We start from the raw sequence: 27,370 nt of genomic DNA, 5'->3' as shown, positions 1-27,370 counted from the left end.
AATTTCACACAGGGAGGCCATCTCAGAACGTTACCTCACTGCGTAGACTTCAGCATGGCATTTCAATGCTAGTTTCGTGAATTTTCACCGCTTTACCATCATGCCCCTTAGTAATTATTTGCACTACCTCGCTGATTAAAGCGGCACCACAACTAAAATAACTACTATATATATATTATAATACCGAGACCGATCAAGTTGTCCAGCGCTGTTTATTCCAAAAAAGGCAACGCCCCAGCTCACGCGCGAAGAAGTAGAAGAACAGGGAAGATGATGATGGCTATGTACAAATGGAAACGACGAAGTACGGTAATAGTGCTTACACTAACTTCCCCCCGTCATGGAAGCGGCCAGCCTGGCCGCAGATTAGAGATTACCTAAACGGGGAGTGAAGGGCTTCATCCGCGAGACGGCATTTCGGCATTCCGGCGGCGCCGGTCAGCGACGGAGTGTACTGAGCGGGCGAGATAGTTCATTGCAGATGTTTGCTGCACAACGGTGTATGGGCCAATGTAGCGTGGAAGGAACTTCTCACAGAGGCCTGGGGTGCGGACTGGAGTCCAAAGCAGCACTTGGTCTCCAGGAAGAAAACGTAGGTCACGGCGTTTGTTGTCGCAGTAACGCTTGCGCTCAGCTTGGGTGGCTTATGTGCTTTGCCGGGCGATTTGACGGCAATGTGCAAATCGGGCAGCAAAATCTTCTGGAAGGGACGCGTTAGGCGAAGAAGGTGCGAAAAAGAGTTCCCTGTCGAATATGGTGGAAGGAGATCGTCCATACACAAGGAAGAAAGGGCTGTAACCGGTAGTCTGTTGAATAGCAGTATTATATGCGAATGTCACAAAAGGAAGAATTTTATCCCAGTCAGTGTGGTCAGGACGGATGTACATGGAAATCATGTCAGACAGCATACGGTGGAAGCGCTCAGTAAGGCCATTGGTTTGCGGATGATAAGTAGAAGTAGACTTGTGGACGGTATTAGTGACCCGAAGAACTTCCTCGAGAACTTGTGAAATGAACGCCTTGCCACAGTCACTGAGAAGAACGCGAGGAGCCCCGTGGCGCAAGACGATGGCGCGCAAGAAAAAGTCGGCGACCTCAGAAGCGGTGCCGGATGGCAGAGGGGCAGTCTCGGCATATCTTGTTAAATGGACGACCGAAGTGACAATCCAACGGGTGACCGGAGGGTGTCAACGGCAAGGGACCATATAAATCAATGCCAACAAATTCAAAAGGTGCGTCCGGGCAAGGAAGAGGTTGTACTAAACCGGCAGGAGGGGATGTCGAGCGTTTGCGGTGCTGACATGCACAAGAGGCAATGTATTTGGCCACCGTTGTGGATAGGCCAGGCCAGAAGCAGCGGGTCTATATGCGATCGTAAGTCTTGTGGAAGCCTAAGTGGCCAGCCGATACGTCGTCGTGCAGTGCCTCTAATACTCGCAGGCGAAGGCAGCGAGGCGGAAATGGGACCCACCGGTGACCTGTTGGGTGGTAAACGTAGCGGTGTAGCACGCCACTTTGAAGGCGGAATTGTCGAAGTTGGCGTCGCAAGCGGCTGTTGGGTGGTTCGGCGAACCCACTAAGGCAATCCATGAGAGCTCGACAGTAGGAGTCGGCCCGCTGAAGCGAGACGAAATCAGAGCGTGATGAAAGCGTAACTTGGTCCAGGGGCGTTACCGAGAGCTGGTGTGAGGCAGGCGCAGCATCAGAGTGACTTGGTGGGGAAGACGACGGCGCGTTACCGGGAGAGAGCGAGAGTGGGCAGCGAGACAATGCGTCTGCATCATGATGACTTTTTCCAGTCTTGTACGTTATAGTGAAGTCATATTCCTGCAAGCGGAGTATGCAGCGTCCTAAGCGTCCTGACATGTTTTTCATTGATGACAGCCAACACAGAGCATGATGGTCGGTGACGATGGTGAAGTGGCGGCCGTAAAGGTATGGGCGAAATTTCTGAGTCGGCCGAACGATAGCCAGGCACTCTTGCTCTGTGATGGTGTAGTTCCGCTCAGCTGGAGAAAGTGTTCGGCTGGCATATGCTATGACTTGCTCTTTAGATGCTGTATTACGTTGCAGAAGTACTGCGCCAATACCTTGTGCGCTTGCGTCAGTATCGAGTATGGTGGGGGTCGGATTATCGAAGTGGCGAAGCACTGGTCCGGAAGTAAGATGCCGCTTAAGAGCTTGAAAAGCCGACTCGCAGTCGCTAGTCCACGTGAAAGAGGCACCGGTAACCAGTAGCTTGTGTAGAGGAGCTGCTATTGCTGCGAAGTTGCGTATAAATCTACGAAAAGATGACGCCAAGCCGAGGAAACTACGTAGATCTTTCTGTTGCTGGGGGCGAGGAAACTGGAGAACGGCACTAATCTTTTCGGAGTCAGGCTGGCTGCTATCTTTTGAAACGAGATGACCCAATACTTTTGTCGTCTTGCTTGCAAATTTGCATTTTTTTGTATTGATCTGGAGACCAGCATTCGCAAGGCGCTTGAGAACTTCGTCTAATCGATGAAGATGTTGGCTGAAGCCAGACGAAAAGATGACGATATCGTCCAGATAACAGAGGCATGTCTTCCGTTTTAGACCACGAAGTACGTTGTCTATCATGCGCTCAAATGTGGCAGGAGCATTACAAAGGCTGAAAGGCATCACGTTAAATTCGTAAAGGCCATCCGGTGTAGCGAATGCGGTCTTTTCTTTGTCAGTCTCGTTCATCGGAATTTGCCAATATCCTCATCGAAGATCAAGGCTGGAGAAATACTCCGCCCCTTGTAGTGTGTCCAAAGCGTCGTCAATTCGAGGTATTGGATATACGTCCTTGCCTGTGATCTTATTGAGCGCTCGATATTCGACGCAAAAGAGAACGGAGCCATCTTTTTTCTTTACCAGGACCACGGGAGAAGCACATGGTCTAAATGAAGGTCGTATTATCTTCCGCGCAAGCATGTCAGCAACCTGTTGTTCAATGACCTTTCGTTCGGACGGCGATACACGATAGGGGCGTCGTCGTATTATAGCGCAACCATCGGTTTCGATGCGGTGTGTAGCCGCAGGAGTTTGGCTCAACACAGGAGAACAGCTATCGAAACAGGCTTTGTGTTTTGCCAAGACCACCATTAAGGCTTCGGACTGCGCGGCTGTTAGGTCAGAACCAAGAACGGCTGGAGGAGGGAAAGAATAATCCAAACCTGAGGTTGGTGCTGGCGATGAAGAAGGGCAAAGCGTGACTATAGAGACAGGTTGAGTGTCGGCGAGGGTTGCCATAGTCATCCCTTTGGGCAGCATCACAGCATCTGGGGTCGTGTTGCAAGCAGATAGAAGGGCGCGGCCGCGTGAAAACCGGACGAGACAGGTGGCAATGAGAATTCCGCGAGAAGTACAGTGGCAAGAAGGGGCGACTAGGGCGTCTCCGTCGGCGATCTGACTGGATGTTACGGCTACAACGTCTTCGTGACCAGGACGCAGTGCGTAGTCTGCAGCAATGGCCAAGTTCATGCATGAAAGTGAAGAGTCCGTAACAGGTTCAATCTCTGTATCTGTGATGTGGACAACTTCCTCTCTACATGAAAAGACGGCTGAAGCAGAATGTAGGAAGTCCCAACCCAGTATAAGTTCATGGATAAACGTTGGAAGGATGATAAACTCGATGTGGTGGCGTATGCCGTCGATGAGAACACGAGCAGTACACTGTCCATTGGGGTAAATGCATGCATTATTAGCACCACGTAAAATAGGTCCAAGATAAGGCGCTTTTACTTTACGGAGCCGGGAACACAGATCACTCCAAAGAACAGAAACGGCGGCACCGGTATCGATGAGAGCTGACGCGGGAACACCTTCGACAGTCACAGAAAGCATGTTGGCCGGGCGAACAGGAGGAATTTTTGAAGACCGAGAAGAAGCAGTTCCCCTCCAAAAACTGCAAGCGGTGATGTAGAGCTCCGGTAAGGCGATGGAGAACGACGTCTGGCCGAACGGGAACTATGAGGCAGATCGGGAGCAGCTGGAGGAGACGGAGAACGCTGTTGAGGGAACGAGTACGATCCGGGATAGTAGTCGTCTGAACAGCGAGTGCGGTCTCTTTCGTGCTCAGCATAGCCTAGTCTTTCATCCTGCTGGCGACGGCGGCAGAAGCGATATATATGGCCGCGTATACCACAGTAAAACAAACCGGACGAGGTGGACACTACTGAGGGTACGATGGCGCAGCAAGTGCTCTGGTTCCCATCGAAGCCAAATTGTCATAGGAAACGCCAGTAGGCACGGAGGTCACGGTAAAGGTGGGTAGCGAAACAACATCCGCGTAGGTAGGTGTGGAGCGCGCTACCGGAGCAAGATGCGTCGTGGGTGTAGTCATCGCTGTCAACTCCTGCTTTACGACCTTGAGCAAGTCGAAGGTGGGGGTTGGGGCGCAGGCAGCAGGTGGACGCCTTAGTTCTTGTAGTTGAAGCTCTTCGCGGATGATGGTGCGCATAAGAGCACGTAGATCTGGAGAATGGGGAACCTGAGGATCGCTGCTGTCATGTGGAAGACGAATAGACTGCAGCTCGTCGAGGCGTTGACACGTTGAAGTGATGTCTTGGACAGAAGCCGGATTTTGCACAATTAAGGCGCTGAACGCGACAGGCACAATGCCTTTCAAGATGTGGCGAACGCGTTCGGCTTCCGTCATGCTAGGATTCGCACGGCGGCACAGAGCCAAGCTATGTATGAGGTGTAGGACTCTTGGGGAAGTTGGCGGCGCGTTGCCAGCTTCTGTTTGGCGACTTCTGCACGGCCAGACGAGGAAGCGAAGATTTGCCGCAGCTTGGAGGTAAACGTGGACCAATCCGCGATGTCGGATTCGTGGTTGAAATGCCACGTCTTTGCAACACCGGTCAAGTAGAAGGCGATGTGCCTCAATTTCTGGGTTTCGTTCCACTTGTTGCAAGAACTCACGCGGTCGTAGTGGTCGATCCAATCGTCGACGTCATCACCGCGGTGTCCCGCAAAGACAGGGGTATCGCGCTGAGGGCTCGTCACAGTCCAAGAGGGCGCCGCAGGTGGGGTCGTCTGTGTGGTAGGGTTAGAGGCGCCGGAAGAGCCGGGGTTGGAAGTGTCCATTGTTGTAGGGGCAGCTGGGTGCAGGCGGCGACCGGAACGGAGCTCCAGGGAGGACGGAGACGCGAGAGGACGTCGGGGTCTTGACTTACCTCCACCACTTTATAATACCGAGACCGATCAAGTTGTCCAGCGCTGTTTATTCCAAAAAAGGCAACGCCCCAGCTCACGCGCGAAGAAGTAGAAGAACAGGGAAGATGATGATGGCTATGTACAAATGAAAACGACGAAGTACGTTAATAGCGCTTACACTATATATATATATATATATATATATATGAACGACAATCTTGTGGGCATCATTAAGGAGTGTGCAATAGAAGTAGGTGGTAACTCCGTTAGACAGGATACCAGTAAGCTATCGCAGGAGACGAAAGATCTGATCAAGAAACGCCAATGTTTGAAAGCCTCTAACCCTACAGCTACAATAGAACTGGCAGAACTTTCGAAGTTAATCAACAAGCGTAAGACAGTTGACATAAGAAAGTATAATATGGATACAATTGAACAGGCTCTCAGGAACGGAGGAAGCCTAAAAGCAGTAAAGAAGAAACTAGGAATTGGCAAGAATCAGATGTATGCGTTAAGAGACAAAGCCGGCAATATCATTACTAATATGGATGAGATAGTTCAAGTGCCTGAGGAGTTCTATAGACCAGTGGCACCCACGACGATAATGGTAGAGAGAATAGTCTAGAGGAATTCGAAATCCCACAAGTAACGCCGGAAGAAGTAAAGAAAGCCTTGGGAGCTATACAAAGGGGGAAGGCAGCTCGGGAGGATCAGGTAACAGCAGATTTGTTGAAGGATGGTGGGCAGATTCCAAAAGGACTTCTTCTTGGGCAAGTTGGTGCTTAGATTTCCTAGGTATACTTTGGGGCGCAAAATACATTTCTGGAAAAGGGACAGAAGAAAGGGAGACAGTGAAGCGCCAAACTACCAACTGTTTAATGACAGCCTGAACAAACCACGTTGTTCTGTCACACCTTGGCTCTCTGCGCATGAGCGGAAGTTGTATTTTCTTCTATACGTTTGTTCAGGCTGTCATTAAACAGTTGGTAGTTTGGCGCTTCACTGTCTCCCTTTCTTCTGTCCCTTTTCCAGAAATGTATTTTGCGCCACAAAGTATACCTAGGTGGGCAGATTGTTCTAGTGAAACTGGCCACCCTGTACACGCAATGCCTCATGACTTCGAGCGTACTGTAATCTTGGAAAAACGCTAACATAATCCTAATCCATAAGAAAGGGGACGCCAAAGACTTGAAAAATTATAGACCGGTCAGCTTACTATCAGTTGCCTACAAAGTATTTACTAAGGTAATTGCAAATAGAATCAGGAACACCTTAGACTTCCGTCAACCAAAGGACCAGGCGGGATTCCGTAAAGGCTACTCAACAATAGACCATATTCACACTATGAATCAGGTGATAGGAAAATGTGCGGAATATAGCCAACCTTTATATATAGCTTTCATTGATTACCAGAAAGCGTTTGATTCAGTCGAAACCTCAGCAGTCATGGAGGCATTGCGGAATCAGGGTGTAGATGAGCCGTATGTAAAAATACTGAAAGATATCTATAGCGGCTCCGCAGCCACCGTAGTCCTCCATAATGAAAGCAACAAAATCCCAATAAAGAAAGGCGTCAGGCAGGGAGATACGATCTCTCCAATGCTATTTACAGCGTGTTTACAGGAGGTATTCAGAGACCTTGAATGGGAAGAATTGGGGATAAGACTTCATGGAGAATACCTTAGTAACTTGCGATTCGCTGATGATATTGCCTTGCTTATTAACTCAGGGGACCAACTGCAATGCATGCTCACTGACCTGGAGAGGCAAAGCCGAAGGGTGGGTCTAAAAATTAATCTGCAGAAAACTAAAGTAATGTTTAACAGTCTCGGAAGAGAAAAGCAGTTTACGATAGGTAGTGAGGCACTGGAAGTGGTAAGGGAATACATCTACTTAGGACAGGTAGTGACTGCGGATCCGGATCATGAGACTGAAATCATCAGAAGAATAGCAATGGGCTGGGGTGCGTTTGGCAGGCATTCTCAGATCATGAACAGCACGTTGCCATTATCCCTCAAGAGAAAAGTTCATAACAGCTGTGTCTTACCAGTGCTCACGTACGGGGCAGAAACCTGGAGGCTTACGAAAAGGGTTCTACTTAAATTGAAGACTACGCAACGAGCTATGGAAAGAAGAATGGTAGGGATAAGAAAAGAGCAGGCTGGGTGAGAGAATAAACGCGAGTTAATGATATCTAAGTTGAAATCAAGAAAAAGAAATGGGCATGGGCAGGACACGTAATGAGGAGGGAAGACAACCGATGGTCATTAAGAGTTACGGAATGGATTGCAAGGGAAGGGAAGCGTATCAGAGGGCGGCAGAAAGTTAGGTGGGCGGATGAGATGAAGAAGTATGCAGGGACAACATGGCCACAATTAGTACATGACCGGGGTAGTTGGAGAAGTATGGGAGAGGCCTTTGCGCAGCAGTGGGCGTAACGAGGCTGATGATATATATATATATATATATATATATATATATATATATATATATATATATATATATATATACGTTGTTCTAGGCAACTTCACTACAAGATTGACTTGGGGGGGTTGGGATAAAGATGTAGAAATGGCGAAATGGCAACAACGAAGCAAAAAACATGCCCTGAAATAACAAGGAAATAATTGTGCTATAGAGATTGTGAAAATGCTACAGAGAAGCGAGTGAGTTTATTACAATTATTTATAGGCGCAGGAAGAAGTGCAAGGATCACTTCATTTTATATGCGTCAGCTAGTACTTTTACTATATCAAATACTTTTCATGGAGTTCCACACTCTAGCAAATGCAGTATGGACCATTAATAATTGATCATATATCTGTTTTCCTGCAATGCCCCCAAGGCTACGCAATTCCTGCACTCACGTGTTTTGACGAAAGTCGCTGTCTTTGAAGCAGTGATCAGATGTATGTATAGGAGGTAGGCATGCAGACGACAAGTGGAGTCAGTCAACTAACACATAACAGTTGGGATGTGAGTGTCGGTTAGGCACCAAACAGGCTTCGCAAATGCGGCGTCAGGATTCCGCGGGGGTGAGCCACAGAAGAGCATTAGCCGTTTCCTGTGACATTGTACGCTCGACCGGAAATTGAGCTATAGCCCTGCCTTGCGTACTAACGGATGCGATTAGGCCAACAAGACCGCAAAACGCTCAATGGGAACGACTAGCTGCTATAAAAGTTTCAACGAGTCGCCAAATGACCTGAATTGGTTGACAACTGTAAAACACCCTATTTCTCGAGGACGGTTTTTATTGTTGTCACTTCGCACTCTATCGCAGCATGCACCGACCATCACGTGGTTTGAATAAAGGGGACCTACAGCGGTCCACCTTCTACCGAAATACAGTGCGAAATTGAGTCTGACCAAATCACATCTGGAAGAAAACATTCGCGAAGAAAACACAACAGATGCTGGGCGAGATGAATGGGAGTAATAGTTATTTTGACAGCACGCCGCCGCCCATAGCGTGTAGCAATATTGAAATCAGTTGCTAGGCTGGTTATTTTATATACGAAAGGCTAGGGACATCACACCCCACGTCGCAAGCTCGCATCGCCGCGGTAGCTGGCGCAAAAGTGATCTTTACCAAGAAACGTATGCGGGGAGCGCTGCGAGCGTTGCCTTATCATCAATTATGTGGTTTGGATGCTTCTTTGGGGTTGTTCTTCATTGGAACGTATGCTGTGTTTTAAGTTCTTTGCCTCATTTCAAAGAATGTATGCAGTGTTTGCATCACTCTGCTGAGTGGTTGTAGCCTTTGCCATTGTTATTGCCATTGCCATTGTTATTGCCATTGCCATTGTTATTGCCATTGCCATTGTTACGGAGGAACGAGCCATTGCATGTTTTCCTTACTTTCGGGGGTATGAATGCTTACGGGGGTAGGCGCCATTGATGATGATAGTTTTCTTTCGAAGGGCGCGAAAGAACTCCTGGATGTTAGCCATGCAGCTTCGCTGTATAAAGAATGTGGTACCTGTACGGCGTGAGAATTGGTTCATGCTGAGTATCATTGGCGTTTGCTAAGAGTGCTGTTCTTCTTTATCGACCACATTGTAGTGTAGACCAGAGGACGAAGTTGGACACATGTTTATCGCAAAGCATATCACTCAACTTAAACTTGTGCGCTTGAATTCACCGAATCGCGACCACTTTAGATGCTGAGAGCAGCCAGCAGTGCACAGCAAGTAGCAGCAGCCACCGCACTAGCAGCTCTCACGCGAACCCTGGAGGGTAGCTTATGAAGCTTCGCTTTCAAGCTTAACATTCTTGCGTCTGCACTGACTCTGAATAGGTAGAGTGGAAATCTCAACTGGGTGTGATGGTTTCCTGAGCCCAGGGGTTCAGCACCCAGTGAGAGAAGCATGGCGAACACACTTTGTCTTTATTCCTTGTACGTCCGGTCACATGTGACCTTCACAGACACATCAAAACGCAAGAACACATAAGGCCCTTAAACCTATCGAGAACAGGCTTCGTGGTCCTCTTCTAGCCGGCCGTGTCTACGCGGTATAGTTCGCTATGTTGTGGTGTCGGCTCTCACCCCATAGTCGACTATCCCAAGCGAAGTACCGCGGCGGTGGAATCATGGTACGCCGAATGTCCGCGGGCGTGTCGTCTAGTGGAGCTGCCGCGCCCTTGCACCAGGAAAGAACGCTCACCGCTCTTGGCTCAATAAGCGTGACAGGCGCTTCAGTAGCAAGTTCCTTTGGCTCCAGCCGGCGTAATTGGGCCGGCAGCACTGCTGGCGGCCACGCCAACTGCTGCGCTGCTCGGTCTCGGCGGCGGCTCTCAAGCGGCACCACAGGTGTGGTCACCAGATCGCACCGTCAGCCGCCAGAGCCGTCATCTGGTTCCAACAAGCCTCGGACGATTGCCCGGATGGACCGGTGGCTGCTCGTGTCTGGGCTGGCCCGGCTTTGCTCCAAGAATGGGTGCCTAGGCGGACCATTAGCCATCTCAGTAGCCACTGGAACACGTCCCTGCACGTCGTCGCGGGCCTTCGCTCGTTGTGCCGACCAGTCCAAATTCAAAGAGATCCTCTTCGTTCGCTTCGTCCGTCGAGCACACTCACCTCGTCTCCACGTCTGCACGTATGCTGAAGGAACAGGTGCCACTTGGGGAATCTTCAGTGAACACGGACCAAGCGGTGTTAAAGAGCACTGCTGTGAGCATGTACTGCCTCTACCACATGAATTTGTTGGAGTTGAGTGAGTTGGGAGTGATGGAAGATATTTCCAAGTTATGATGTTGGTAAACAAAAATTATTGCGCTCTTTACTGAGGAAGCAGAGCTCCACGTACTAGTACAGAAAGATTCCAATGCCTCTAGCAAAAATTCTTCGTCTGTAGATTGATCGACGGGTGTTGTTCGCGGATATTGTATTTCGCGAAAAGGACTCATTAGCCCAAGCTCTTGCGACGGTGCCGAAGCCGACGTTGAGAAGCTTAGACGCTAATCTTGTGAACGTGCCTTTCGGAAGCCGAGGGAGTAACTTGTCGGAGTAAAACAAGCAGGCTCATGTTTTGCCATTATGTTTGCGAAACGTAGTGTGTGATCACTGCTGAGGTATCTGAAGCTAAACCGGAGAGCCATTAACTAGTTGAATTGCTGGAGAGGTACGGTCGCCAGTAACTATGCATGAAGGCACAGTGGCACTGGACTACGTTCAAACACAAGCGCGGGACTACCGTGCTGCCTACGGAGTTTACTCTGACAAGTGTGCAACCTTCTTCAGCGCAATGTAAGCAGGAAGTATCCTCTAAACCAGCTTGTGCGTGCCGTCCTCTACAGATTTCAAAGCCGAAGACGTCATAAACACTTCGTTTCCATCCATTTTCCAATACTGTTTTGTTCAGTAACGGTGGTTAAAAAACAATGATTACAGATTTAAAATGCGGCAATGGGTCAATTGGGGAGTAAGCATGCTCACTATCTAGCAAGGCCAACAGAGTTTGAGCGTGGTAGTCAGCTCCTTGAAGGTGTACTAGAGTACATTCTGGCTAGAAAAGGAAAGGTAAAATCAAATTTCCAACTTTAGCACGTAAATCACTGCCTTGTGGGAATGTTTAAGCTGCCAGATTGGGAAGCAATTATCATTAAGGGTACGAGTTACATCGAAGAAAGCTTCAATTTTCTTATGACACTGTTCTGTTCAGTAACGGTGGTTAAAACACGATGATCACAGATTTTAAACGTGACAGTGGGTCTATTGGGAAGTGAGCATGCTCACTATCTGGCAAGGCCACAGAGTTTGTGAGTGGTAGTCAGCTCCTTGAATGTGTGCAAGAGTACATTCTGGCTAGATAAGTAGAGGTAAAAACAACAAAAGGAACATCTCAAGGAAATTGTCAGACGATTGAAAATGTGCATGAGCTCGCACTATAGGCACTCGTAGGTCATGACTGGTAGCTTATCAATATTGTTCAAAATTATAACAGAATCAATCAATCAATATTTGTCCCAATCGCGATTGTCAGCTGAAACGAACATAGACAACATCTCCGTAAAGGAGCGATTTAGTCGTTAAGTCAGCGCCTTAATTTGTGGGTGATATGCGGTTACGAGCTTGTGTTCGGTAAGCAGGAAGGAAGTATGTCTTCGGCAACTCGGGGCAACAAGTAGCGGCCACAATCTGTCAGCAGTGGCCTTGGCGCGCCATGGTGCAGGATCACGTCCTGAAATAAAAGATCTGCTACACCTGTAGCAGAGATGGTGGGCAGAGCATGTCTAATATCAAAGCGCGTCGCATGGTCTGTGACAACGGCTATCCATTTGTGCCCTTTTATTGGTGCGCGGAAAGGGCGAAGAAGGTCCGTGCCGACACAGAAGGAATACTCCGTGGGAACAACGATTGGTTAAGGTCTCTTTCGACGCTGTGAGAGGTTACAAGCCGCAACGTAATGTCGCACAAAGCGGTAAAGGCCTGGCAAGGAGAAGCGATGTCAAACTCTGTCGTAAGTGCGGTGGATGCCAAGGTGTCGGGTAGTGGGCGCATCGTGGAGCTGAGCAAGAACAGTAGAACGGATATGACGAGGGACAACTATCAGTAAATCTGGTCCTTGGGAGCTGATGTTGTGTCGATAAAGAATACCGTCATGGAGCGCAAACATTCCGATTGAGGGATTTTATTGGTCAAAAGTCAAGTGGTCAATGATCTCCCGTAGAGACGTCTTTTTGTTGCTCTGTAACGACGTCGCGAAAGTCAGAAATACCAGAAGGGAAGGGTGGGCATCCTGTTCGTTGTTGTCAGAAGCGGCTGGACTTGTACATCACTACGAAAGATTACTCCTGAAGTCTGAGTGCCCATCTTCCAAGGCGTCCAGTTGGCTTTTCAGTGACGAAAGCCAGCAAGCACATGGCACAGTGGTCCATGATGGCAGAAAATGGGCGGCCAAACAAGTAAGCACGAAATTTACCTACTTTCCACGCCAGAGCGAGGAATTCGCGCTCGCTGATAGAAAAATTGCGCTCTGAAGGGAACAAGAGGCGACTGGCGTAGGAAATGACGCGCTCGACTCCTTTTTGCTGTTCAGCGAGGACAGCACTTATGCCATAGCCACTGACGTCTGTGTGAACTTGAGTTGGTGCGGATGGATCAAAGTGGACTAATATCGGAGCCGTTGTCAATAAGCGGATGAGAGTGCAGGAGGCGTCGGCTTGTTCACGGCCAAAAATAACACAGTGTCCTTCTTGAAACGGTCGGTCTTGGTCGGGTGACATCAGTAAAGCTATTTACAAACCGACGAAAATGGGAGTATAAGCCAACGAGGATACGCACAGATTTTTCTGAGCAGGGTCAGGAAACTACCTGACTGCGTGAATCTTATCAAGATGAGGATATATACCACCAACGCAGAGAAGGTGGCCAGGAACATTGTCTTCGCTGTATCCAAATGCACTTACAAGAGTAAAGTTAAATGCCGCCTCCATAAAGACTTCAAGAATAGCGCACAAGCGACTGAAGTGGATCAAACGCAGGGGAAACACGATGACATCGGCCAGATAACATAAGAAGATGGACCACTTATAGCCCCGAAGGAGAGCGTCCATCATTCTTTCGAAAGTTGTGGGGCATTACAAAGTGTGAAAGACATAGTCCTGAAATGGTAAAGGTCGCGCCGTGTAACGAAAGTGATCTTCTCACGGTTGCGTTTATCAAACAAAATCTGCCAATACCGAGATCTTATTTTGATTGAAGATAATTATTTGGATCCGCGAAGGCAGTGGACAGTATCTTCAATCCTCGGGAGAGGATACACATCTTTTTCTTGATCTTCTTCAGTTCAAGGTAGTCAACACAAAATTGCCAGCAGCCATCCTTATTTTTGACCAAGACAATCGGGGGCGCCCTAGGACTCGAAGAGGGCTCAATTACACTTTGCGTTAGCATCTTGTCTACTTCAGCTTGGATAACGTGGCATTCTGTGTGAGACACGTGATATGTTCGTGGGCGGGTAGGAATAGCGTCACTGGTGTCAATCTTAAGGGTCTTTACGGAAGTCTGTCCCATCGGGCAATTGTTGAATTCAAAGCTGTCGCGATAAAACACCAGGACACAATAGAGATCTACAGCTTGTTCGGGAAGCAGGCGATGCGGGATCGGATGTTGCGGAACTTATCGGACAGCAGATGACTTCACACGAGCACGGAACCTGTAATACAGAGATGGCGCTATTATGGATGGGAGAAGTGTTGCTGAGCGACGTGCCTTTCGACATGTTTCTTACATAAACCAAACTTTAAAACAGAAATATATACACGGTTGTCGGCGATAGTAACAATGGTATTAGGAACGGCAACTGTGCGTAGTAGGAGAACATGGGCATTAGGAGTAAGCACACGTCACTCTCAGGAAAAAAAGAGAAGCACGCCAAAGGCTTGTACAGGCGCCGACAAAAGTGGTATACTCCACGCAGCGGAAGCTGGAGCAGCGGCACACTGCATCGCGACGCCATCTACATTGACACGAGTCAAGCGACATGCCTGCAGATAATAAAGGGAACCCATTGGCTGTCTCGATCCCAGATACTGCCTGTAGATGGCGTTGCGATGCAGTTTGCAGTTTGTACGGAGACGTACAAAAGCGCAGTTCGCAATAGGGGATCAGAAAATTTGGGCGTGGTAGATCATCGTGTTTTTCTTTTCGTTTTTCTTTGTTCAACCTAGGTAGGACATTAGGGAGTATAATAGCAAGAGCTTGGTGGCTGATGTGAGCTTGGTGGCTGAATTTTCTGATTCCCGATTGCGAACTGTGCTTTACAGTTATTATTATTATTAACATTATTAAAGGTAAGCTAATTTGTTCCATGCCTTCCATCAAGAACAGGTTTCCGCACTCCAGTACCATATTTTCAAGCAGAAGAATCATATTACTCGGAATAATTTTTCTCCTATAGCTTCCAATACGTAATTTTAACTGTAATATATCAACTCCCTGCAGTCTCTAAGATGGAAGACCTTTTGTGATTCCCTTGATCCTCGTAAACCCCTGTCACATATATGGAGAACGGTGCGCGGTCTTCGAACATCACCACAAGAACGCCACCCCTTCAAATGCCTGGCTCTCTGTGAAGGTCGCCGAGAGATCGACGTAGCCGAGTATTTCTGTTTAAGGGTAGCGGGTCTATCATCCTCGTTTCCCGCACATGACACCCTTGACGTTCCGATCTCGCGGGATTCTCGTATGTACAATCGGTTTTTCATCGAAGAGTTATAAGCGGCGTTGGCAGCGTGTAGACGTTCCTCATCGCCTGGGCCTGACGGGGTGGCGTACACAGCTCTTGGCAACCTCGGTCAGACAGCCCGACATGCTCTTCTTGAGGTGTACAACAATTCATGGCGGGAAGGAGTGGTTCCAGCTGCATGGAAGTGCAGCCGCCTTGTGCCTCTGCTCAAACCAGGTAAATCCCCCCTAGATGTGGCGTCTTACCGTCCCATTGCTCTGGCCAGTTGTCTAGGAAAAGTGATGGAGAGGATGGTGCTTACACATCTAGAGTGGTATCTAGAACACTACAAGGTATACCCTGACGCTATGGCAGGCTTCCGACGTGGACGCTCTGTAGTAGACAACGTCATAGATCTTTCTCGTCTGTTCACCAAGAAAAAACCCTAAGGAGACTGTCAGCGGCGATGTTCCTGGACATTAAAGGCGCTTATGACAACGTAACACATCGAGCCATCCTGAACGCCTTGGGCGATGTCGACTAGGGGGACTTGTGTTTCGATGGATGTTCAGCTACTTGACAGACAGGTCATTTTTTGTGCAAACAGAGGATGGTGCATCATCACAACACCTACCGCGGAGTACCACAACGCGAAGTCTTGAGCCCCACTCTATTTAACCTCGTGCTCATCGACCTGGTTCACACCCTTCCACAATCCGTCCATGTGTCAATCTATACAGATGATATATGCATTTGGTCATCAGGAGCGACGCGTCCACAGGTGCGCGCCAGACTGCAAAAAGCGGCCACACTAACATCCAGCTATCTTCGAGCACGAGGTTTGGAGGTGTCCTCCCAGAAGTGCTCTATGGTCGCTTTCACGCGCAAAGCAATGAGACAATACGTTGTTAGAATTAATGGACAGCCGACTGCCTACGAGAAGACGCACCGCTTTCTAGGAGTGATAATAGATCGAGACCTCTCCTGGAGTCCTCACATCTCTTACCTAAAAAGGAAACTAGTGATGATAATAGACGTGCTCAGAGTTCTTGCAGGAAAGTCATGGGGTGCGTCTGTGAGTGCAATGCTCTAACTCTATAACGCACTGTTCTTGGGTCTCCTACGCTACAGCTTACCTGTACTAGGTGGAACCGGTAAGACCAACCTCCGAGCCCTCCAATCTGTACAAGCTCAAGCTCTGCGAATTTGTCTTGGCCTTCCCAGGTGTGCATCAACGGCAGCAACAATAGCCATCGCGCATGACCACCCTATCAATACGTATATTCATGTCGACTCCTTAAGGGTGCACATCAGGCGCTTCGCCCGGCTTCCATCGCATCATCTCGCCTCCCTTCTTGCCGCTCGACCTCGTTCAGCGTTTAGCAGAATTATTGCCACCAACCACGGAAGTTTACCGTCAAACTTGACACCTGCAGCACGACCATCTCTACCGCTGTGGTGCCTGCATCCACTCCAGGCCCTTCTTGTTATTCCCGGCATCAAAAAGAAAACGGACATGTCATCCTTCGCCCTCAAACAAACCGTCCTTTCATTCTTACATGAAAAATACAACAAACGCACCCACGTTTACACGGACGGTTCTGTCTGCTCTAAAACTTCAGCTGGAGCAGTGTTACATACCGCTGAATCTGTCACTATCAAATTGAAGACGTCTCACGTTACATCATCGACTGCTGCAGAACTCGCAGCTATCTGTGCTGCTCTGGAGTTTATATGTCCCAAATCACCACTTTCATGGTCCATCTTTTGTGATTCAAAGGCAGCTCTCCAGTGTCTGCTGTCCCTTTTCAACCACGGACCAAATGTGCAATTAGTCGTAGACATCCGACTACTACACCATTACGCAATCGACAAGGGACACACCATCATCTACCAGTGGATACCGGGTCACTGCGGAATTTCGGGAAATGACAGTGCGGATGACGCTGCCCGGTCGGCCCATGATGGTGCCCAGATTGTACCCATACCACTGTCAAGAACAGATGAAGCCACAAGTTTTCGCTGCCTCGCACGCGAGCTTACGCTAACTCTGTGGAACACCAGTGAATTCACGAACACACGTCTTCACACATTGGATCCAAGTTTGCAACTCCGTCTTCGACCAGGGTTGCCACGAGCGGAAGCAACACTTCTGTGCCGCCTATGGCTCGGCGTGGCATTCACGAATTCCTATTCCTTCCGCATTAGAATGGCCGACAGCCCTGCTTGCGACACCTGCGGCTGCGAAGAGACGATCGCGCACCTCCTCTGTGACTGTCCACGTTACAATGTGCAAAGAAAAGTGCTCGTGACCGTGCTCGAAAAACTGGACAATCGCCCCTTCTCAGAAGAGAAGGTTCTAGGACACTGGTCCAGACAGGTTTCGGCACTCAAGGCCTTAAGGGCTTTGCTCAAGTTCTTAAGGACATGTGAATTGTGCGAACGCCTTTGACTATTGTTGCGCGTAACATCGCGTTACGGTGTGCATTTTTCTTGTTTTTTTTTTCTCTCTTCCTTCTCCTTTTATTCCCTTTGCCCCTTTCCCCAGCACAGGGTAGCCAGCCGGGATTTACACTGGCTAACTTCCTTGTCTTTCCTTCCCTTTTGTCTCTCTCTTAACTGTAATTTCAAACAAACGCACATATTCGACAGTTTCAAATAGTGACATCTAGAAGTTCGAAGTTTATTTTGTTCCTTATTTAAGAAACGGGAGCAAGAGTAAAAGGCTACTAAGGTCGCACAAAAGCTCTTTTGGGCCTCGAGCAACACGGCACACGGTTCGAACTCAATATAATACCACATTGTCCACATCATATCACACCGACTCAATGTAACGACTGTATATGATTCTAATAGCTAGAACTAGTTGATATGTATATGAACTTTGGATAATTGGTAAAATTCTACCTGTGCGCAGTGCTCTAGAGTCTGCCTAAGGAGTGATTTCCCAATGTCTGCGTTTTTGAGAGGTCATATGCTGCTGCGATTTTTGCTTTTTTTTATTTCAACCCCTTTGAATACTTCTTTGTTCGGTGATAAAGGATGTCTCAAAGAAGCTTGTCGACGGATGAGCTGGTGCTCTTGCTGCTGAGCAACTTCGAGGTCTGGATGATCTGCATTCGTTTGTACGGTAATCTCAACCTGCTGTCGAGCGCACAATGCAAAAGGAAACAGCTGATGCGCAGATGTGGCATATATCGTGTTTGCAAAGCCTGCCTGTAGTTCAAACGTCCGGACTGATTCCACTCTCGGTTCAACCGACACAAGTGTTTGAAGTATTTTGGGCTCGTCCGCGGCAAGCTAGTTGTATGCAGACGTTCCTGTCAAGCAAGATCAAAAAGCTCGCTACAATGAAGAAAAATAACAAGAAAACAAGGAATATAGCTACGTTTTAAAGGGGTTACCGTCTTACAGTGAGCAATAGCAATTGTTACTGCTGTTGCGAACAGTTGGATGCAATGAACAATAGGTTGAGGAGGCCTCGGACGGTCAACTTTAATTTTCCCTATTGCTGGTCGCATGAGCACCGAGTGACAATCTTGTTGCTTGCGCAGTACTTCCAGTTCACCTTCTGAGACGACCGGAAACGAAGTTCAAAGTAAATCAGAAAAATAAAAGCAGAAAAAAATAGGGCGTTACAAATTTCATGAATATAGAGATATGATAATAGAGCTAAGTATAGTTACAAATTGAGTTGTGAAGCGTCTGGAATAATTAGAAATAATTACAAATCACTGATTACCACACACCGAAGCCCAGAATAGTCGACTTTAGAGACCCGCCACGTTGGCACGACTTTGGTGAAATCTCTAGAAACCCGGAACTTGAACGCGCTGCTAATGACGTCACTAATTACGCCAATGAGAAGAAGGTCCAGTCATATTAAACCTGCTAATTTATGAAAAACAGTCGCCTGACAGATTAAAACACGTTGGCGGGCTAGTTGGTTAGAATCCATGGTAGAGTGTATAAGCGCGACTGGACGAGGATTTCGTTGAACCGTGTCCGGTTCAACGAAATGTACCACTCAAGGACGAGGATTTGGTCGAACCGTGTCCGGTTCAACGAAATGTACCACTCAATGTTCTTTTTTGCTGTTACGTTTGTTTCCGCTCGCACGGTATATATTTATCGACGCGTGCGAAAATATAATCTATAGTTGAAAGTGAAGCGCTGTGTCTGTGTATCTGTTTCTTTCTTCGTCCTCGTCCAGTCGCGCTTATACACTCTACCATGCCTGACAGAGCATGAGCCTAGCAGAGCGGATGTTACGTCACTCCCTCCATTTGCGCTCCTGGCGCACACCTGCTCGCTCGCTTGCTCGAAACAACTTCGCGCGTGCGCTCACGGCGCAGGCTGACGGCGTGCGCTGGCCACTGACGGCGGCAATGGGTATTGGTTGAAGAACATGCCGCCTGTTCTACGTTTCTGACAAGATCAGTGGTGCTTGACTCCTTGTCGACACAATAGCGCAGGTTAGCGTCATGCAGGCCTCTTGTGCAGATCGCCGTAACAATGTACACACTTGCCCGCTCCAAGCGATAAACAACTCCACCATACACACATACGACCAACTATATCTTACACTTAACCTTGGACGGCGTCGTACGTTTACCTGGATTTTAATCCTTGCTTATGTCTCGCGAGGTTATTTCCGCGCTGACTTCCTCAGTTTCTTCAACCCTGTGGCAGACATGCATGCTCATAGCGTCATCGATCTCAGCACCAGCCTCTCGATCAACGGTGCACTCTGCACCGCCTCGCCGACGGGACTTCGAGATCTCGCACCCGCTTCGCCGTACGCAAGAATCATCACTGCTTTTGCCAACCTTACGAAGTCGCATACCAGAGAGTTACCGGTGAAGCACTCGATCACTCATCACGTCGTGACTACTGGACCTACCGCGTTTACTCGACCTCGCGGACTACCTTGAGACCGCCTCTCCCTCGCTCGCCGCGAGTTTGAGAACATGTTTGAACTAGGCATCGTGCGACGTTCCTTAAGCAACTGGGCATCACCATTCCACATCGTGCCAAGGAAAGATCCTGGCGACTGGAGACCATGTCGGTATTACCGCGCTCTGAGTGCCCACGCCTTACCAAACCGCTATACCCACGTATAGCAGTGTTCACATAAAGTCCATCAATTCCGAGAGCAGTGAAGAAAAACATTCTATATACAGTTAAAATACGAGTGCACTCGAACGCACACAATAAGCACAGCTTTTAGTTGCCGGTAGGAGCACACAATACAGATAACGCACGCAAACAAGTCGGAAATGAGCACCAATTCACAACCATTCTTTTTCAACAACCAAAACGCATGACATATGCAAGTTAGCGTTGCAAGACAGTGAATTGCCAATATTAATTTCTCAATAAAGAGACAAGCTTCCCTTTTTTTGTGCTCTTTTTATTTGAAGGACGTCCGAGGTCATTACTTACAAAAGAGGCTCAAAAATATGTTAGCCGCACTGTTTGTTAGCAAACTGACTAACTGCTACACTGATAATTACACAGATAACTACATAAAATCTACAAAGTCTAATTGCTACGCGATACCTGCACAGATAAAATACTTCGTTGAAGAAGAAGATTATGCTTTCATACAGAAAAACAGCGCTACTAAAAATTGCGATGTCAGAAATGCGATAAGTTCACAAGGCTTTGTATCATTTGCTAACCGCACGAACATGAATTAAATTCACCTAGAAACAAAAATGCGTGCTGAGTAAAAATAGCACCATGAATACGACGGGTATAAAAGTTTTGCCTTAGTATATGCAGTTGATGTGAAATCCTTTCGGGGAATGGCATGCACCTACTTCGTTCGCATGTCCTCAGCTTTGGGGAAAGAAGAGACTTGCACCTTCTTCTCAGTATCAAAATTGCCGTACATACCAGCACACAACGCGTGTTCGGCATCGTACGTGCCGTCAGACATGACGATTCTTACAAATATCCACGGTAGTGACTGCAGACGCAGCACAAGCGCAGCACAACACACAAGGAAGACACCACGTTTTCAGCGGCAGCGACGAACAGCCAAGCGAAGTGACCGAGTTGAAATCAAGCTGATTTCGCAGCCGCTGGAGTGTCGGCAGGCGGGTTGTGACGTCAGAATAATGGGCGCAGGCCTTGTGAAGTATATAGGGGTCGTTGGGTGATCCCGAGTAATTGGCGGTTATTTTGTCGTCACCGCTTTCGTCACGTCGGGCTTCGCAGTGGAAATTTCGGTTCAAATAGCGTGACGTCGTCAAGTGGAGTGCCTAGGACTGCTATCTAGGAGGCGTTGGTCGTGCACACAAAGCAGCGCACAAAGGCCAAACTACATGTACGCTTGCCGATGCACGAAAGCTCGCGCCGGTGCGCCTTGAGCGCGCCGCACCTTGTGATGACTGACGGTTTGCATCTACGAGACGCGCGCAAGCAAGCGGCCACTTCGGTCACTGATGGACGTTCTTTTTTTTTTTAAAGTTTATTTGACATAAATAACGTATACATTTGCAAAGTGCACACTTTTGGAACCCAACAAATTTGTTAAAGGGTCCCTTAGACATCCTCGCGCAATATGTTATAGACAGTGCTTCAAAATGCTGAAATATTCAGATAGGTGAACGTTTAGTATTTGTACCCGTTAGATCAGCAGAAAAAGTAAAGAAGAGCACATTTTGGCATGAAATAAATCTGCCTCACTCTGTGTTGGTTGTACCACGCCGTAGCTGCGTAGCCAAACGCGTCGAAATGTGAGGCAGCCAGAAACGGATGTCTGTCTGGCACACATAAACGTGCTCGCGCCCCGCTTGGACGCGTGTGATCTGCCCGGCACCATCTTGGAGCTTGGAGCACATTGGAGCTTCAATTCCCTCGTCATATTTTCTCGAGGGTACATTGCAGTCGACGCATATGTTAATAAGGGCTCGACCACTTCCCTCGCGCCCGTCTCCCAATCATTGAGAAATTGACGACGGCGTCAAATGAAGAAATCAATATTTAAGTTTATCGATTATACCGCAGGTCACCTTCGTCCTTGGCCGGTTTTGTACGCTCGGTCGGAACCCGGCTGCAGGCATCGTACGTTGCGAAGAGAACAGCGGCTGCTAAGCTGAGGGCGCCTAGCATCCGGTAATAGTTGTCATAGGAACCACTTGCGTCACGAAAGATACCTGCACGATTAGTAATGAACAACAGACGGCGGTAAGAATTTGGGGACGAAATAAGCACAATGTAATCACAGCAGTAAAAAATCCCTGCCTTTAAGAGAGACTCGAAGTTGCGCTAGTTCGCTTGGATTCATGGTAACAAGCAAGAGTCAGCATTAAGACGAAGGGCAAAGGCAAGATCTCGTACTCAAAAACCAACGCTGGTGCTGTGTACCATTGGTCACGAAGCTTGCCTTGAACTATGCTCGTTGGCTATGGGGTAGCGGTTATTGGCTGGAGGACTCGCGTCATCGTAGTAACACATTTAGAGCAAAGCATTCTTCTCGCTTTCTCTGTCTCCCCCCCCCCCCCCCCTTTTTTTTTTCTGTGGTTGCCCGCTAGAGACGTCGGTAACAATACTTCACCCCTGTCTGGCTTCCCACGGCTAAAGCTTTAGAAGAACGGAGGAACAATGTAAATGAAAGCTCGAAATTGGCCTCAAACCACCCGAGCCACCAAGAAATGTGGAAAGCACACATGTCCGAACAATTTGACAATGGTATGGTGCCAAGTGTCCCTGCATATGCAGTAAAAGGGGCAGCGTTTGGCGAACTTCTCTCAGCTTTCTTCCCATGCAATGCGGTACAGCCATTCATCGCGCGCAGGAGCCGAACTTAGAGCTGCGTATATGGACCTCCGCCGCCATGCTTTTTAATGCGAAGTATTCTTTGCCTAGTTTAGGCACGTTGAGTCTGTCTGTCTTTCTGTCATCTAGCCTTTCATGTCGTCGTGACTGTAAATCACGTAAATCACGTTTACCGATTTTCATCATGATATTCATGACATGCTGACTTGACATTACTGGGGAGGGACATGATATTAATGACATCAATTTCATGAGTGCCATGATCTAGTCTCTTACGCCATCGTATGTTGTCGTGATTTCTTAAATTTCATCATATCAGGATACACATGACACGAATGCATTACACGACCTTAATGTCATGACATGAAGCCACTTCTTATGATGGCCAAGCATAAGGTTAATGCCATGACATGCATGTCATGACATGAACTGCATTGATGACGACGTGAATGACATATGCGAATGCATATTATGATGTTATTTAGGTCACGCCATTTTTATCATGCATTGCTAGCTAAGGCTAGTTTGTATGTGCTTGTGCTCTTACAAGTAATTACACTTCTTTTATGTTATCTCATGTAATGCACGCCATGTTTGCTATCTTCGTCGTGCGTGTCATTTGTGCCATGCATGTCACGATCTGCCACACATCATGTCAATGTTGCCTTCTCATGACATGGATGAAATGTCGTATGTTGCATGTCATGCTTTCACGTAATTTGTGTATGGTCATTCATGCCATGACATGCGTAATGTCATATATTGTCATGCATGATGACAGGTCACACGTTCATATTGTTACGGAAGGATGAGAGAAGAGAGAGGAAGATGATCGGAGACGCTGGCTGCTGCGTGCTGTTGGTTGTCAACCATCTTAACAAATAAGACTCAACCTGTATGTACATATTGTAAATGTAGTTTTTATATGCTCGCAACATCCCCGTAACATAATGGTCAAGGTTGCGGGGTACCACGGCTGGAAACGGAGCTCCGCAGTGGACGAAGCATCACCGTCCGCACCATGAATGACGGTGAGCACGCGGGATCAACATTGTTGCCGCCTCCGACGTCACCGTCACCAGCTACGTCGCTGTCACCTTCGGTTGTTTCTGTGCAACCTAAGGATTCTGGAACTTTCTGCGGGACCGATGGCGCCGACGTTGAAGAATGGGTGGTCATGTACGAACTCGTGAGTGGAATCAACAGATGGGACTCTACTCTTATGCTAGTTAACCTGTTGTTCTACCTAAGAGGCACGGCAAAAATGTGGTACGAAAACCATGAAAAGGAGCTAACCAGCTGGGACAAATGCAAATAGAAAGTGACAGAGTTGTTTGGCAAACCAGCCAGCCGTAAAATTACCGCAAAGCAGGCACCGGCCTCCCGTGCCCAATCCCCCTCGTAGTCCTATGTCTCATACATCAAGGACGTGCTGGCACTTCGTCATAAAGCCGATCACGTAATGACAAAAGCTGAAAAGGTCGGGCACGTGCTTATTAAGGGCATTGCTGACGACGCGTTTAATCTGCTCATGTGCAAGAGCAGCTCTACAGTTGACGCAATCATCAAAGAGTGCCGACGATTCGAGCAGGCCAAAAGCAGACGTGTCTTGCAACCATTCGCCAGACTTCCCTATACTGCCGCAACTTCGATATGTGAAGATCAACTCGAACAGCAGCATGCGTCGCCATCAGAGGACGTAGTGCGAAACGTTAGACGTGAACTGGATGCGATGGCGCCCACAGCTTTGTGTTCGCGTAGCCGGGATGCTACCACATTTTCAGTTCCCCTCGTACAAGCCATCGTTCGCCAGGAACTTGAAAACATTGGTTTACAGTCTGTGTGTGCTGTCGCCCAACCCAGTGCTAACGAACGCCCTTCTACTATTTTCGCTCCAACCCAACGCTTCTCTCCACGTTATCGCAACCCGACTGAGTGGAGAACTGCGGACGACCAGCCGACATGTTTTGCCTGTCGCTGCATTGGTCACGTCGCCCGATACTGTCGCAACTCGTGGCCCTCAACACCTCGCACGCCGACCAATCTGAGCCGTTTTGATGGAAGTATCCGCAATGCTTCGCCCACCGCCGAGTCTGACAGCACCGCCAACTCTGCTCGGAACACGTGGTACAGCCGCTCACCATCGCCGCGCGGACACCAGTGTCGTTCACCGCAAACACGTCGCCCATCTTCCCGTTCGCCGCAGCCATGTCGCCCATCTTCCCGTTCGCCGAAGCCACGTCGCCTTTTGTCCACTATGGCTTTAGGCCGCACCCTTTCGGGAAACTACCGAATGCAGCCTTAGGAGGTGTTGCTGCATTGCCGACTACTGCAGCAAATCCTCTGTCTGTGCCGACAAGGAGAAGTGTAATTGACGTCAAAAGAGGCGCCGTACCTGTACAAGCACTCGTCGACACTGGAGGCCACGTGTCTGTGATGAGTGCTAGCCTACGTAGACGTTTAGAGAAGGTCCTCACTCTAGCAGCTGCCCGAGTGCTTCGTGTGGCCGAAGGCGGCGTGCAGGATGTTCTGGGGATGTCTACTTTGCGTTTAATTATAGCCGGCCGCTCTACTTCTTTTCTCTTTGTTGTGATCGACCACTGCCCTCACGACGTTATCCTTGGATTGCACTTTTTATCCACTCATTCTGCTCTCATCGACTGCGCGACCGGCGTTCTTCGGTTAGAACTGCCTGAACTCGCCGATGCTCCGAGTACCGACGCACAGCGCTCGTGCTCGCTTCAAGGTGTGCGTCTGTCACCCGACTCAGTTACTTACGTCAATTTGACCGCCCAGCCACAGGTTCCTGACGGTGAATATGTGCTTCGCACCATCATTGACCTGCTTTTGAACCGGCACGTTGCTGTTCCGCATGCGTTGGTCACGGTTACAAATAATGACGTCGTACTACCACTTCTTAATTTCAGCCTGTGCACTCAAGTGCTTCCGGCCGGCATGTTCTTGGCAGCGTTTCTAGTGGTTGCGAATTTGACATTGAGAGTCTGAATGCCGAGAGTGGCTTATTAGCGCCAATTGCAGCTAATAGCTCTAGTTCTTTAGTGGATGACTTCGAGAAAATGATTGCACCTGACCTCACCTCAGCACAGGCCATGGACATGCGACTCCTGCTTGAATCATACGTTGATATTTTTGATTTAGGCGACAGGTTATTAGGCCAAATGTCTGTTGTTCACCACCGCATAAACACTGGAGATACGAATCCTATTCTCCGGCGTCCCTATCGTTTATCGCATGCTGAACGTCGAGTCATCCAATTAGATATGGACAATATGCTCCGCAAAGGGGTCATCGAGCCATCAGCCAGCCCTTGGGCTTTGCCTGTCGTCCTTGTGAAAAATAAAGATGGAACCTGGCGTTTTTGCGTCGACGCCACATAAAGAAGATCACGCGAAAAGACGTCTACCCACTACCGCGCATCGATGAAGCCTTGGACTGCTTGCACGGAGCTAAATACTTCTCGTTCACCGATCTTCGATCCGGCTACTGGCAAATTTCAATTCATGAAATAGACCGCGAGAAGACGGCCTTCATCACGCCGTATGACTTATATGAGTTCAAAGTCATGCCCTTTTGCCTCTGTAATGCTCTTGCGACATTTGAACGTATGATTGACTCTTCTGCGGAGCTACAAATGGACCCCCAGTCTTTGTTACCTGTCTTTGTTCCCCCACGTTCGGCAGCCACCATACCCGACTCGCTGCAACTCTTGCGGTCTTCCGAAAGGCCGGCCTTCAACAGAACTCAACGAAGTGTCCATTCGGGCGCCGCCAGATCACCGTGTTGGAACACACCTCGTTGACGCATCCGGTGTCCGACCAGATCCAGAAAATTTTCGCGCCGTACGCAGTTTCCCTGTGCCGCGTTCTGCCTCTGACGTGCGTTGCTTCGTCTGCCTGTGTTCTTACTTTCGCCGTCAAAAACTTTCGTCAAAACTTCGGCGACGTTGCTCGGCCTTTGACAGATATTCTAAAGAAGAACACGTCATTCTCATGGGGCCCGGAGCAGGCTAACGTTCGCCGCTCTCATCGGGTTTCTGACCACCCCTCCCATACTTACCCACTTTGATCCGTCTGCACCGATCGAAGTCCGCACTGACCCAAGTGGCTATGGTATCGGCGCTGTTCTTGCCCAACACCTGAATGGTACCGAGTGCGTGATAGCTTACGCCAACCGCCTGCTGTCACCTGCCGAGAGAAATTACTCCATCACCGAGTGGGAGTGTCTGGCTTTAGTTTAGGCTGTCACCAAGTTCAGGCCATATTTGTACGGCGGCACGTTTTCGGCCATCACAGACCACCACGCACTCTGCTGGCTGTCTTCCCTCCGAGACCCGACGCGACGGCTTGGTCGCTAGGCTTTGCGGCTCCATGAATTTTCATTTAGTGTCCATTACAGGACTGGACGCCTCCACAAGGACGCTGACTGCCTCTCGCGTCACCCCGTGGATCCTCCCGATCCTGTTGCGCCTGATCCGGTGAACTGCGTGATGACTTTGACTCACATGACCGACATGCGCGCTGAACAACAACGGGACGCATCCTTAAGGCCAGAATACATGGACCGAATATGCGACGAATAGTCGGCGTTCGACGCCCGGCGGCGTACGCGCGACGCGCGGCGGCGGCGAAAACGTCGTTCGCCGCCTATCCAGCTGGCGCAGAAAAGTTCGTCGGGCGGCGACGACACCGGAAGCGGCAAACGAGCGGCTCCCCAAAGCGAGCCAA

The 27,370-nt window shown here is 48.8% G+C and overlaps 2 protein-coding genes across 3 annotated transcripts in view; one reads left to right on the top strand and one right to left on the bottom strand.

Annotated features, from left to right (window-relative positions):
- LOC126524642 (monocarboxylate transporter 14-like) overlaps positions 1 to 27,370 on the top strand; it is a 344,518-nt gene that overhangs the window by 157,043 nt on the left and 160,105 nt on the right. The window lies entirely within an intron of this gene.
- LOC126524641 (monocarboxylate transporter 12-like) overlaps positions 18,910 to 27,370 on the bottom strand; it is a 45,502-nt gene continuing 37,041 nt past the window's right edge. Inside the window, exon 7 of the mRNA XM_050172939.3 lies at positions 18,910 to 22,003. Within this exon, the coding sequence (XP_050028896.1) occupies positions 21,837 to 22,003 (167 nt within the window). The 3' untranslated portion in view covers positions 18,910 to 21,836. The remainder of the gene's footprint in view (positions 22,004 to 27,370) is intronic.

This window comes from Dermacentor andersoni, chromosome 3, assembly GCF_023375885.2.
Source record: "Dermacentor andersoni chromosome 3, qqDerAnde1_hic_scaffold, whole genome shotgun sequence".
NCBI lineage: Eukaryota > Metazoa > Arthropoda > Arachnida > Ixodida > Ixodidae > Dermacentor > Dermacentor andersoni.
The sequence above is the reverse complement of the archived record's forward strand: the minus strand, read 5'-3'. Positions and strand labels throughout refer to the sequence as shown.